The sequence below is a fragment of the Pseudochaenichthys georgianus genome, chromosome 15 (assembly GCF_902827115.2).
Source record: "Pseudochaenichthys georgianus chromosome 15, fPseGeo1.2, whole genome shotgun sequence".
NCBI lineage: Eukaryota > Metazoa > Chordata > Actinopteri > Perciformes > Channichthyidae > Pseudochaenichthys > Pseudochaenichthys georgianus.
In genome coordinates, this window is record NC_047517.1 from 24,955,312 (window position 1) to 24,968,559 (window position 13,248).

Here is a 13,248-nt window from a genome sequence, read left to right on the forward strand (position 1 = left end):
CCCTGACCGTCCGTCAATATGTGACGGGATGAGAGTGAGAATGTGAATGTGTGTGTGTGTGTGTGTGTGTGTGTGTGTGTGTGTGTGTGTGTGTGTGTGTGTGTGTGTGTGTGTGTGTGTGTGTGTGTGTGTGTGTGTGTGTGTGTGTGTGTGTGTGTGTGTGTGTGTGTGTGTGTGTGTGTGTGTGTGTGTGTGTGTGTGTGTGTGTGTGTGTGTGTGTGTGTGTGTGTGTGTGTGTGTGTGTGTGTGTGTGTGTGTGTGTGTGTCCTTTTTGGAAAAGGGGTGCAGAGGTAACACACAAGCTGCTGCTTCTCACGGTGACAGTATTCAACTCTTCATGTGTCTCTGCTGGTGTCTTCCTCTGAAAGCTGGATTACCAACTGGCCCTCGATGTAGGCTGCACAAGCTTTTCATTGAGTTCCCAACACCAACAAATGGGTTGCTAGTGTAGAAGAATATAAATTCAATAATAATCAGCTTGTTTTTATCAGCCACACTGAAGGCTTACAGTATCTCTACTGGTGAAAACACACAACAACATTGCTTGGATAATAAGGAAAATTGTCTTTAAGAAGAAGATTGATGGTGTTTTCAATATCACCTTGAGCTATTTCTCCTGTGCTTACATGGTGCATATTCTTAAATGCATTCCAATGAACTCAAATCATGACAAAGTACACAAAATATTGGGTCAGGTTGTGATCTTTCTGCTTAAGAATTCAAGAAAATTGTTGATTTATGGGAGATTGGAAGAAATGTTTGCCACGTTTTTGATCTACTTCCACTGTTCGTTTTACAGTCTATAGATGCTATAAGCAGAGCTGATTTCCCTTTTATTAACGTGTTATGTTCAAGGCGCCACAGCCGATGTGAACTCAGCATTATGTAACTATGATTGATTATTCATTAAGGAACTACTCAATGCTTCAATACTAACTAAATGCAGAACAGCGCCCCGATGGCTGTTTATCTGAGTCTCTGATGCAGGCCCTGAACACTGAGTGGGAATCGGAGATCATTAAAGCCCTTGTATAAAACTTGACTGTACTGACAACATTGGCCTGTTACAGTCCCTGGGTAATGATACAAATATTGTGACACCAGTTGTAGTTTGGACGGATGTTTTATGTAATCGGCTTGTCCTCCTTTCATCTCACGCCAGAGAAACTTGATTTATCAACTTAAGATGCCAAACAGCTCAGGCTCAGCTGCTGAGAAATGAAGCTTTGCTTGTAAGGAGTAAAAACATGAATCAGTCCTTCCTATTCCTGCTGTAGTCAAAACATTTCTGCATTCACTTCATATCATATCTTCACCATCGTTTTTGCATTGTTACTAAAATCGCCATGATTGTTATTGATTGACTCATGGGACAATGTAGGTCTGTTGGTCGATGTACCACTTTGTTCCCGACTGGAATTTCTCCACGTCCATAAAAATCGATTGGCATGCAATTTTGTGCAGACATTCATTCGAGGACAAATCCTACTGACATTGGTGATCCCTTGACTCCCGGACAACATTTCACTAATTAAGTCAAATACCTGAATCTCAAATAGATGCATTTGCGAACCATTTGTCCCTCAGGAAGAATTGTAATAACTTTATTTTGCCCTTCCCTTTTCGTAATGCCCTCATCAAAATTCAATTTTGGTTTATGACCAAATATCTTCAAAACTAATCCAGCCTCAGCTGTACTGTGTTTAGTGCTAACTAGCATATGTTACAATGATTATGGCATTGTAATGGTGAGCATATTAGTTGTTGCTGTAACAGACTGTTGATGTATGTTTGGTTTCAAATGCTCAAACACAGCACCATTCATTACAGTGTGATGCAGTTAATATGACTGTGCAGAATGCATGTGTGGATTTATGAGCATTTTGTTCTGTTCCTGCATGAGTTTTTAGCACCCACTTGAGCTGTCTTTCTTCTTCTCTCTTTTACAGAATGAGAAGCCCCTGGGGCATTCTGCGAGCCGGTCCAGCAATATATCAAAGGTGAGAAAAGCACACACAAAAAGAAACGCGAGAGAACAGAAAGACAGGTGGACGGAAGTGTGCTGTGAAGAAAGGTGGAGATTGACAGGAGAAACAGAAAGGGAGTAGATGATAGATAACCTGCCTCTCCTGAATCACATCATCCCAATCAGTGGGGCCCCGCTGACCATCCTCCAGAGAGCAGATGTGGCTTCACACCTCCGCTCCCTGTGGCTCCCTGTCAGACAGGAAGTCTCTCTCTCTGTGGCTCCTGTCTTTCTCTATTTCACCCTCTCTTTCCTCACTCCCCTCTTCCCTGCTCCCTTGGGAAAATGTACACTCTGCTTTGACTCTCACTCCAGGGTTTCAATCCCTGTTCTCCTGAGCCTCTAATCGGATAAACCCCGTACTTGTGCTAATAGATGTCAGGGTCAGATCATTACCATGGGACCGCTCCTGCAACGATGTTTGATCCACACGCCGGTCACTCTTCAAACATTAGGGAAATGGAAATTCATGCACCTGAGTGACAAATATAAACCCTATATTTAAACTTTAAAATACTGTTGCCTTATGTGTAACTCCCAGTCTAGAGTGAATAATGTGTAGCTACTGTACATACTATAACAAGAACCACTTTACAGTACTTAAACTGAATCACTGATTGCTGCTTAAAGAGCTTACGAAATGCTTTTAGCACCTGTTAGTGGGCTTAGTATATGATAGAGGTTGCATTTGTATTGTGGAATGTGCCATATGATTTTTTTATTATTGATCTATTTTTAATAAATCACGATTATAACAGCATACAAAAGTTGTTAGTAACAATCGTTCGTTGCGCCGGAAACATCAACTTCGGCCATTTCCGGCGGTGACGTCATGAGTGGAACACAGCTGAGCTCAGTCCCGTTTGAATGCATTGAAGGGCCAAATATTACGACAAAGGATGCACAGCAATAAGACGCCAAGAATAATTGGCAAGCGATATGTTGTATGGGGATGTGGGGCCGTCTCAACATCTGGTTATGGGATGTTTTTGTGGCCAAAAAATGATCAAATGTTGCGTATATGGACAAAACAAGTGCGTCGTACGAGGCGGACCTTTGCTAGACCAGGTAACCCGGGGTCGATGAAACCGACAATGTGTGGGGCAGCACATCAAGAGATCGTGTTTCGAACAATCAACAATGCCCGCTAAGGAGAGAGAGTAAACGCTTTCTCGAAGGTTCGTTTTGCTTTCTTACAACGTTACGTTAACTCAACCTTACGTTTGCCATGAGGCTATGTTACTTCCCTTAAGAGCTAGCTGTCTTAGCTAACAACAGTTAGCAGCTAACGTTTTCTGCAGTTTGTGTTTCCACTGAAAAACGTGATGTAGTTATTTAAGGGTAAGTTAACTAAACGTTATCTTACAAGTAGAGAAAGTTAAGTTGTGTTTAAAATCGTCAATGTAATGCACGTTAAAGGTTTTGTGTTGAGCATGAAGTTAGCTTTACTGTAGCTCACCAAAGGTTAGCATGTTAAGCTGCACTTTCTGTGGCAGCTCGCTTAATACAAAGAGGGATTTTGTGCTTCATTGTAAACTTTTCTTACAAATGTGTGTTAATCTACCTGAAATTGTAGGGACAGTTTTTTTCTACTCAACTATACAGACCATTGTTGAGGAGATGCAAAACATACTGTAAATGAGTTGGGTCTGACATACATGTTACTTTGCTGCTAAAAAATGAAACATTATCAGATGAGGACATCACCAAAGTGTGTGAGTCTGTCAGGGGATTTGATCTGTTCTTTGCATGTCGTACAGGGCCTGTACACACTGCTCTGGTATGAATTAAAAATATAATTGTAAAATGTATGTCTCTCGCTCTTGTCATCATTCAGGCTTTGCATTTGAACTCCTATGACTGGTTGCGGACTTGAAGGGAACGACTCCATGGCCTTCCTGACATCCAGGAAAAAGGTGAGATTCTAATCCATTTCAATGCCAACAGCAAGTCATTGTTTTTAACTTTTTTAATATGATTTTTTTGGGGAATTTCTGTTTTATTGGATAGTAGAGATCTACTGGAACCTAACACCAGAGAGAGAGAGATAGAGGGAGGAGATGATATGCAGCAAAAGGCCGAGCCGGATGGTTGCTGCTCCGTGTGGAGCGTGTTCTATCAGGTAAAGCACTTTGGTACCCAGTTATTTATGGTATTGAGTTTGAATTTAGCCTTTGGAAGGTCATTTCCTGAAAAAAACATTTATTTGTCTCAACATTCCTGTAATAATTTGTTTTTTATTGTTGATATTGTTTTGTTCTTTATTTTTGTTGTGAGAATCACTTTGCAATTGTGTAAGTGCTAGCTATATACATAATTATACTAATATTATTGTTGTTACCATCATTACCATTATTAAAAAAAAAATCTTTGTTTTCTTTATTTATCGCTGCAGAAAGGATCATGCCAGCCCACATCAAACACCTGATCAAGAACTTGTGAATCTTCAGGCAGAAAAGATGAAAACACCTGTTCAAAGTTCCAGTTTCCTGTACATGGAACCATGCCTGTCCTCTGTTCCACATGTCTTCAGTCAGTCCTGAGGCCTGTACTACGAAGCAGGATGTTCGCTTCGCGGCTAACTTCAGGGAAAACTCCGGCTTTCCGGTCCTACGAAGCTGGTTCTCTTTTTAGCGGGCTAGATCTCCATGGTAACTTATGCTGAACGGCTAAACTGCCCCGGAGCAGGTTAGGTTGCAGGCTAAGAGCTCAACTCAGTGAAAGCACTGCCTGCTGACCAATCAGAGCTCAGTGTGCGGAGTTTAAAGCGATCAAGTCATATTACAGGAGAAAGGAAATACAGAAAAGCTGCCGTCGCAGGAAAGACGGCCGGCAAAAATCACCGACTGTGTGAACGTGAACATTAATAGAATATCACCTCCATCTTCAGAGCAATCTGACTATTATAACATTAGCGTTAAGAAAGCTTACTTAAATATCGGCCACAACATAAGTAACCGGATCAGAGTACATTAAGTACAGTCCGCGGCATATCACTTCATAATATATCATATATCTCCTGATCTGAGTCAGCTGAGCCGTATCTGGCCGTGCAACACTCAGTGTCACATACTGTATGCAGAAGTATTATTTTAAGCAACACATTAAGTTGAGGAAACACTCGAGTCACATGTAATGAAAGTCAGATCGTGTTTTAGACGGGGCAGTGATATCATAAACCTGTTAATGTACGCATTCAAACACTTGTTCTGTTACCAGCTGTATTCACCTTGCAGGTGCAGCTCTGTGGCTTTGATCCTGATCAAGTGTTTAAGTCATGGATGTTTAAAGTTTAACTTCTTCATATTTGACTAGTATTAAAGTGCACTTTTCATTCAGGAAGTATGACGCTGCGCTGTCGGTACGCTTCTCCATGTTTGTGATTGGTCGAATGCTCCAGATACCACCCCTTTCATGTGAACGCGCACCTAACTAGATAGGACACGGCTGGCTTGAGCGATCCACTTGATAACCCGCGTCGTAGGACCGTTTAGCAAGAGCACGTATGTTTTGGATTAGGCCAACCGGCTAACTCAAACATATCCAGGTTAGGTTGAACCGGCTTCGTAGTACAGGCCTCTGGACCCTATGACTCGGACACTAGTTCTACCAAGGCTTATTAGAGGTAAGAGTGGTAGGAGAGGAGTGGAGTTATCTTTGTATTTAGGCTGCAAGTCGACAAAGGTGATCAGATGCTAATAATGATCCGATTCATTTGATATTGATTGTCTGCCAATACCGAATCCTGATCCGATTCTTCTATTTCCCAGATAATACAGCTGCACCGTGTACACTAGCTCTATTTGTTTTTGCCATTGTAATTCACCATAAGCAATTGTTGACTGTAACGTCTAGACTCTATGCCAACCAACTGTAATTTGTAATGTATTATACTTTAACTGTTCTGGCAACCACAGCAGCCCAAATGTTAACGTAAATATTAAGTTTTCTTTTTACAGTGTACTTATATCTGTACATTTCTTTTCAGTTTGCTTCAAGAAGTGGCTTCAACAGACAGAAGTGCAGGTCAGATTGGGAAAGGCTGGACGCTACACAACGGGAAACATTATAGACATGAACAAGGAAAAACAACAAACACTTTCTTTGTTGCCTTGTTCTTATCATACATAGTGTTACGGTTTTTGTTACCATTTAAATATTGAATTCTATGTATTACTTTTATTTTAAATCAAATGCACCGGTTTTAGATAATATATTTATTTTGATGTGTAGGTTGATTTGCAGGTTGGTTGTTATTTGTATAATTATTGTATTGTTACTGTGTATTTTATTATATTAACTAGCTATTTATTAAATTAAAATACTATTGTGAACACTATACAATGTCTTTATTTTGTAGATACCAGAATACATGACACAATGAATCTTTGTAATATATTTATGTTCTCTTGTTTAAATAATCATACCAGTATTTAATGTATGCTGGTCACCTGGAATCCTGGTAAGCTCCCAGCAGGGTATATTTAATACTATTATTAAACATAAGCTGGTGATAGATGGATAAACCAGCCATCCTGGCCAGCTGAAGTGTCCAAAACCCCTCTCCAGCCAACCATTCCAGCCTAATATATACTGGCTGGTCAATTTACAACAGCCTGACCAGCTATATGTATCTAAACTGGTTATTTCAGCAGAGTCATTATTATTTATTTACTATTTTTTGAGAATCTCTGAATTTTAGTCAAATGTATATACCAGTCTCTGTTCTGTTGCCTGAGCCAAGTTTGCCTGCTACATTACGATGTATTATTATTTATTTACTATTTATTGAGAATCTCTATGAATTAAAGTCAAATGTATACCAGTCTGTGTTCTGTTGCCGCATCGGATCTCCGCCAAATGAGTCTTGTCTGTCACTCGATTCTGTCTCCAGAGTCCGACATCAGCCACAGAGGTAGTGTATTATTCAACAGGTGTTCTACTCGTGACGTGCGTGACGTCACTAACCGGCGAAAGCTGTTTTGTTCGGAGCGGTCGTGTAACATCGGAAGTGAGCATGGAAAGTTGTAATAAACCACGATTTATAAATACTGCGGGCATATTGTCATGAATGACATGATTTCCCATTAATAATAGTATATATATTATCGTAATAAGAACAGTATTGTCCTTCATTTCGTAAGCTCTTTAATCTGTTGGAATAAACTTACAATTTACTTTTGTTCAATTTGATAGCAGGTACTAGATGTGGTTGCATAACACTAAGTACGACTGTAATACCTACACTGAGTAATTTGATATGTAATACACAGAATCATGACACAACACTTTAAGGCAAGTAAAATCATCAAAGTTTAAAGTAAAAATCTCTATTTGTGCATGTGGAATCTCTTTGTTGATCTGGCATGTCTGGATGTCAAAGATGTTCTACATTTTCTACCATTTCTGCACCACTGAGTTGAAATACTCTTGTACAGTGTATTCTTCCTTATATTTCCTTATTGTTATTTTATAGACTTAAATAGAATCAATTATTATATGTATTTTTCTTACTTTTCTCTATATATCTGTACGTCCTTGTGCTACTGCAAGACCACAATGGGCATTGAAAAGGAATCTAACTTCGATACAACAAAATTGTTAATACCCAGGGCCCAGGGCTTGGGCCTCAGAAAACTTCCTCCAAGAAGCCTCCAAGCTCCCCCCTTTCTTCTTCTCCATTCTTCTTTGTAGTCTTCTTCCTCCTCCCTCTCTTCATCATGGGTCACTCACCCCCCTTTCTCTCTTTGAGTCAGAAGGAGGTCACAACTGTTCAACTTTTAATTATTGAATATTCAAAAATGTTTAAAAATTAAACAAATACAAACTTATAGTAATGATATGTCATTTTTAAGAGAGGGAATATGAAAAATGTTCATGAAAGCAGAACACATTGTCAATGTCATGTTTTAGAATCAAGTTATTTTCTTTAAACATTTGAATTTCAAATATGCAAACTTTAAACTTGAATTCATTAACTTCATTTATTAACAGAGACAAATATGGGCAGCTTGTCTCTACGATTCGCTGGGCCAGAAAGTTGATTTGAATCTGTGCGTAGGTCGTCTGCATCCTGTGCTTCATTGTCTTCATACCCGCTGTAACCGCTCTCAAGGTGTCAAAAACCACAAGCGCCTTTCTAGAATGATAGCTGGAACTTTTACGCTTTTATTGCACCGTCTAAAATGTGTGTGTGTGTGTGTGTAGGTCAAAAGTTCAGAATGTTCTATCTAGTTTCACCTGGTTTCATATGTCTGAAACAACAAAGAAGGAAACATACATCCTTTCCATTCACAGCCAATTTACATGTAGCATCTTTGTATCAATGGTAAGCTTAATAGAGGTAGGTGAGGCAAAGGTCAGGTATGACACGGCCACTTACACAGCAGAACTGTCAACAGCATCAATAAAGGATTATTATTTAAAGGAAAGTATTTTATCTTATCTTATCACTGATTTAATCGTTAAAAGTAAAACCTCTGTCAAAGCTGAACAAACAACAAATTTAAAATATTTACAATGGACAAATGTAGTATTTAATTACAATACAAAAGAATGAGATGATACATTTGTAATCATGTGATGTCGTTGTGCGATAAAACTAAATCTAGTTATCAGCTCTAAATACATGACCTTTGGTAGCTGATAAAATGGCAAATATATATATAGAGATTTTTTTCTTCAGATACAAGATTCAACATGTTAATTGGTGAGCTTTAGAGGTGTTTGCGTTCAGATTTTGCAACCTTTGGACTGCGATTTGAGAGTGGCCTCAACCTCTCTGCAAGAAAACAAAAAGATGTGTTTCCCCAAATGTCAAACCTTTCACTTAATGGTTTCCAAAATGCTTGAGCTTGGCATTTATGGAGACAGCAGCAGTGTCAGTCTGGAGCTGCTGTGACAGGAAAGTGTAGGTTTGGTATTTAAATGGAGCTGAAACTGATCAACTCTCAACATGGCTTGAAAAAAACTTGGTATTTCAAACATTCAGTCTAATTTGAACAACACAACTGAATGTAAAGTCTAGTCATAGAAGTCAGTACGTTTTTCTCTGGTTGCTTTTGCTTTCCACACACACAATATGGCCCAAAATGATAGTGCCAGGTATTCTCATGCGTAAATGGAGGGTTGGATTTAATTAGTTGGTTTCTGTGCATTGAATGTTCCTCATGGAGCGCCAGTTCTCTGACAAATGTGTGTGTCATGGAGTGATAGACATAAAGTATGAAAAAGGCTCTTAAGTTTGACAGTTTTTAATTAATAACCAGCAATCTGCCTGCCACCTGGTGTTTCCTGCTCACTCCTAAAAGGAAACACAAATTATTGGTTGGTTTTAAATCTGTATTAATTGTTCTCTGGATGCACAAGTCTGCGGTAGAAGAATGGCAGTTTAACATCAGTCACTTTTGATGGAAAAGGTTATAAGCTTTGAAACACGAGACATGTTTTGAAAAATAGAAAAAGTCCTCTTGAAACTATTGACAGAAAATACAGAATTTTTATGGATGTGTTAAATATTTGTTCCTTCCTGAAAGCATTCTCCGTGGAAGCTGCTTGAATCAGAATATAATCTAAGAGACTACGGATGTTTATTTCATGCATATATGCAGATCCCAGCTCTCTGCACAATGAAAAGGAAGTGAAACCATCCCCTTTGCTGAAAGAATACAACATGTAGGTCAAGTACACTCCATATAATGGCAGTTGTAATCATCCTAGTTAAATGTACAGCTGATAAGAACTTCATTTAAGTTATGCACGTGCCGCCGCTGATGAGCGTTAAATAAATGATTTGGAATGACACGTGTTTGTTTTCATTTATTTCCACATGAGCTGCAGCCAGACTCGAATAAGGACACCACAACAAACCCTTCCTAGCTTCACATGGCTCCGATTCAAGCTGAATCACATCCGCTCGTGTCAGATCAAATCAAAAAATGTGCTCGTATCCACAATTGTTGACCTACTTAAAAGATATCTCTCTACATAAATAACCACAGCATCGGCCTGAGAGGAACATCTCCAACTTGGCCTCACATTACATTCTGGGTGGTTTTGTATGGGAGCTCAAACATCAGAAGAATTAGTTTCTGTCAAAGCAGCTCCAGTTTTATACTGATACCTGGCAGGATACTTCGGGTCCCTTTTATGTTATATAGACAGTCACTGAACTGTTGGATGTTTTTTTCAAATTAACAACTTTGTCCTCTTCAAGGATGAATCAGAAAACATCCACTCTCCAGTTAACTCACTGGAAAACCTGTCAGAGAGGGAGATTTATAAAAAAACAAGATAAGACTTTATTTATCCCGATGGAAATTCTTTTGCCAGAGTTACAGAAATACAATAAAAACAGCAACATAATAGTAAAACTGTACACTAAAAGTGCAGTAAAGAGAGCAATTACATTTCTACAAGAAACATGAAACATAGACGGTCACATAATTAATGTAAATATTACCACTATAATATATATATTACACTAATATTTAGTGCAAAAAATAAAAACGTAGTGGCATATACGTAATTGCATGTTATCATAGCAAAAAAATAAAACAAGCCTCAGCATTTAGACCAGGTGTAAATTGTTCATAAATGTGATATTGAGGAATTAAGGTGTATGCATGGTCTTCAATACAAATAGATATGTGAGCCAATGCCAATAACTCATTACAGCCCTTTTATGTGTACTTTTCTTTCATTGTCTCATGTTTTCAGAAGGTGTCTCTTATCGAGCTGTTTCTGTCTGGAGATTTGTGAAAGAAAGGTGAAGTTCAGGGCAAATAATCAGCATTTGAGTTAAATGCAAGAACGGTCAGTGTGGTATCTATTAAAGCAGCTCTGAAAGCTTTAGCGGCTGAGGATTGCCCGGTGATTTGGCAAGAGTTGATTTTCCACTTGGCGAGGTCAGGAGGCTTAGCTGTAGCCGTGTCTCTCTGCAGCGGAGTGCCAGGGGCGCTGCGATGCCTCCTACACTGTTCTGGAAGGAATTAAACTATTACATCCTCATAAAGACACAACGCAACGACCCACTGCTCAGTACGCTGCGTTTGAGAGTCAGCCAAACATCTGGTGGTGCTCTGCCATTCAAGCTCCTCTAGTGTTGCTGTTTCAGGCTGCAGAGCACAGTCCAGGTCTGTCCTCCAGATCTCTGCTGCCCCGCTCAGCTTGGCAGACCACTGATGTTGATACCAAGCGCCAAGCAAAGCCAGTATTTTAAAAAAATGGTTTAGTTGATTATTAATGTTTTGGAACACATTCTGGTTTGTTTAGTTTCCTCTGGCAGGGTTTCTCTTTCTGGCAGCGATGCTCATTTTGTACTGCTTTCTACTGTATTATTGCTTATTCATCCCAAAGTTGTACAACGACACATACAGGAAATATGATATTTAATAATGTACTAACATAACAGGTGGGCAGTGTCACATTTACAATGATCCGAAAGTGATGTTGATGAGGATGTTGTACTGATCTCAAGGTCAGTGTTGATGTTTATCTTCTTTGATGCTTTTCCAGTGACATCTTTTAACATCTGGTCCATTCACGCGGTCTATGTGTAAGGCATTTCTCACAGGGAGGCAGTGATGCATTGTTGCTGTTCGGTTTGAAAGGTTATTCCTTCAAAGGCCCCTATGGCTAGAAAATGAGAGGTATACCGTACTTTTCGGACTATAAGCCGCGACTTTTTCCCCCATTTTTTTTGTACAGCTAACGGCCACTAGGGAACCTCCTAAATCTATGGATTTTACAGGTAAAATTAACCACCTTTAACACTATGGGCTCTATGACCGGTCCGCGCCCGCCACCTTTAAGCGGCGGGCTCCAGCAGGAAAGGCTGGAGGCCGGAAAAGAGTGAGACAGGTAGCGCGCCAAAGTAAAAGTGGAACCGAGAGACAGAACGAGAGCAAGACAGACGGACAATTTAGCTGCTGCGGCTTATATGCAGGTGCGCTTTATAGTCCGAAAAGTACGGTAGTTCTCCTTAAGGTACAGGTGGATCAGGAAGAGGAGAATGAAGGCTGAGCGGCAGAAGAAGTCACAACTAGTGTAAAAGAAGATGATTTATGCATGGCTGAAGCGAGTGGGAGTGCTACCGTAGAAAGGTTAAATAAACAGTTATGATAAAGAGTGGAGAGACTATATCCAAGCATGATAAACAGTTAATTACAGGGAGAACATGATATGAGCCACGATTACATCTAATTAGCACAACAGAGCCAAAGACACAAATTAAACAAGGACTGATTAGATCAACTGAAAATAATCCTAATTTTCACAGTTTACAGTTTCTAAAGTAAAATATGACACTTGACACACATTTCCAGCACATGTTGAGAAATCATCTCCCACAGTGTTTTGGTGCTCGTTCCCTCATCAAAGGTCCTTGTCATAAGAGAGGGCAGTTATGAGAGAGCAGATGTCTGAACTGGTGCAGGCCGTTAAGAAGTTAATCATTATTATCTCCACTCTGTTATCATCGCTGCTGTTTGAGCCTGAATCAATCTGCCATTCAGTTGACAACACAAATGATTAACAGAGGCAAGGCAGCTCTGGGATATTTACTCAGTAAGAACAAAGATAAGGAATAAAGGTACTTTTCAATGTTGTCAGTGTAAACATGATCTACTTTTAATCAATGGACACTCAGATTTCAGTCAAATGATGCTTGAACTCTGCATGTGTCCGTCTTTTTAGAAGGTGTAGAGCTGAAGCAGCATGCGGTTAAATATAGTGCTGGTTGCTATTATAATGTTGTATTGCTTTGATCTAATCTTTTTGTTCCTCACACACTTCTTAGAGCCGTCTGTTCATTTTATACTCCAGACGCCTGCAGCAGCCCCAAACGGCAGCCTTGAATGTCAACTATTAAAATCGGAAAATCAAAAGAAACCCTCGATGAACTATTTAAAGAAAGACAATCAGAAAGTGTGGAGGATGTTGGTGTGAAAAAAGATGGTTAAAGCTGTGCTCGGATAAACAGGCCAAAGGGAATATTGTGGACGATGGATTGTCTATGGATTGGTGTCAGGCCATGAGCTATAAATGTCCCCTTAGTTTGAAATGAAATCAATAGGTAATTAGTTCCTTATTGAAATTACCCGGCCTCCCGTGTCTTTACGTTAGAAACCCAAACACCATCTGCTACCATTCTTCACCGTCCCACCGTACACACCTCTGTATGCTGTCCTTGGATAAATTGTACTAACACTTTGTACAATATG

The 13,248-nt window shown here is 39.6% G+C and overlaps 1 protein-coding gene and 1 long non-coding RNA gene across 4 annotated transcripts in view; both read left to right on the plus strand.

The window, feature by feature from the left end:
* Positions 1–13,248, plus strand: part of marchf8 (membrane-associated ring finger (C3HC4) 8) — a 112,233-nt gene that overhangs the window by 81,797 nt on the left and 17,188 nt on the right. For both annotated transcript variants that reach the window (XM_034100166.1, XM_034100165.2), the window contains exon 3: positions 1,950–2,000. In XM_034100166.1, the coding sequence (XP_033956057.1) occupies positions 1,950–2,000 (51 nt within the window). The remainder of the gene's footprint in view (positions 1–1,949; positions 2,001–13,248) is intronic.
* LOC139435272 (uncharacterized) lies at positions 2,533–6,360 on the plus strand. Of its 2 annotated transcripts, XR_011644560.1 has the most exons (4): positions 2,533–3,204; positions 3,864–4,148; positions 4,422–5,651; positions 6,015–6,360. It is a non-coding gene; the product is annotated as an uncharacterized lncRNA (long non-coding RNA). The 2 variants fall into 2 exon arrangements; XR_011644559.1 differs by having other exon boundaries at positions 2,533–4,148.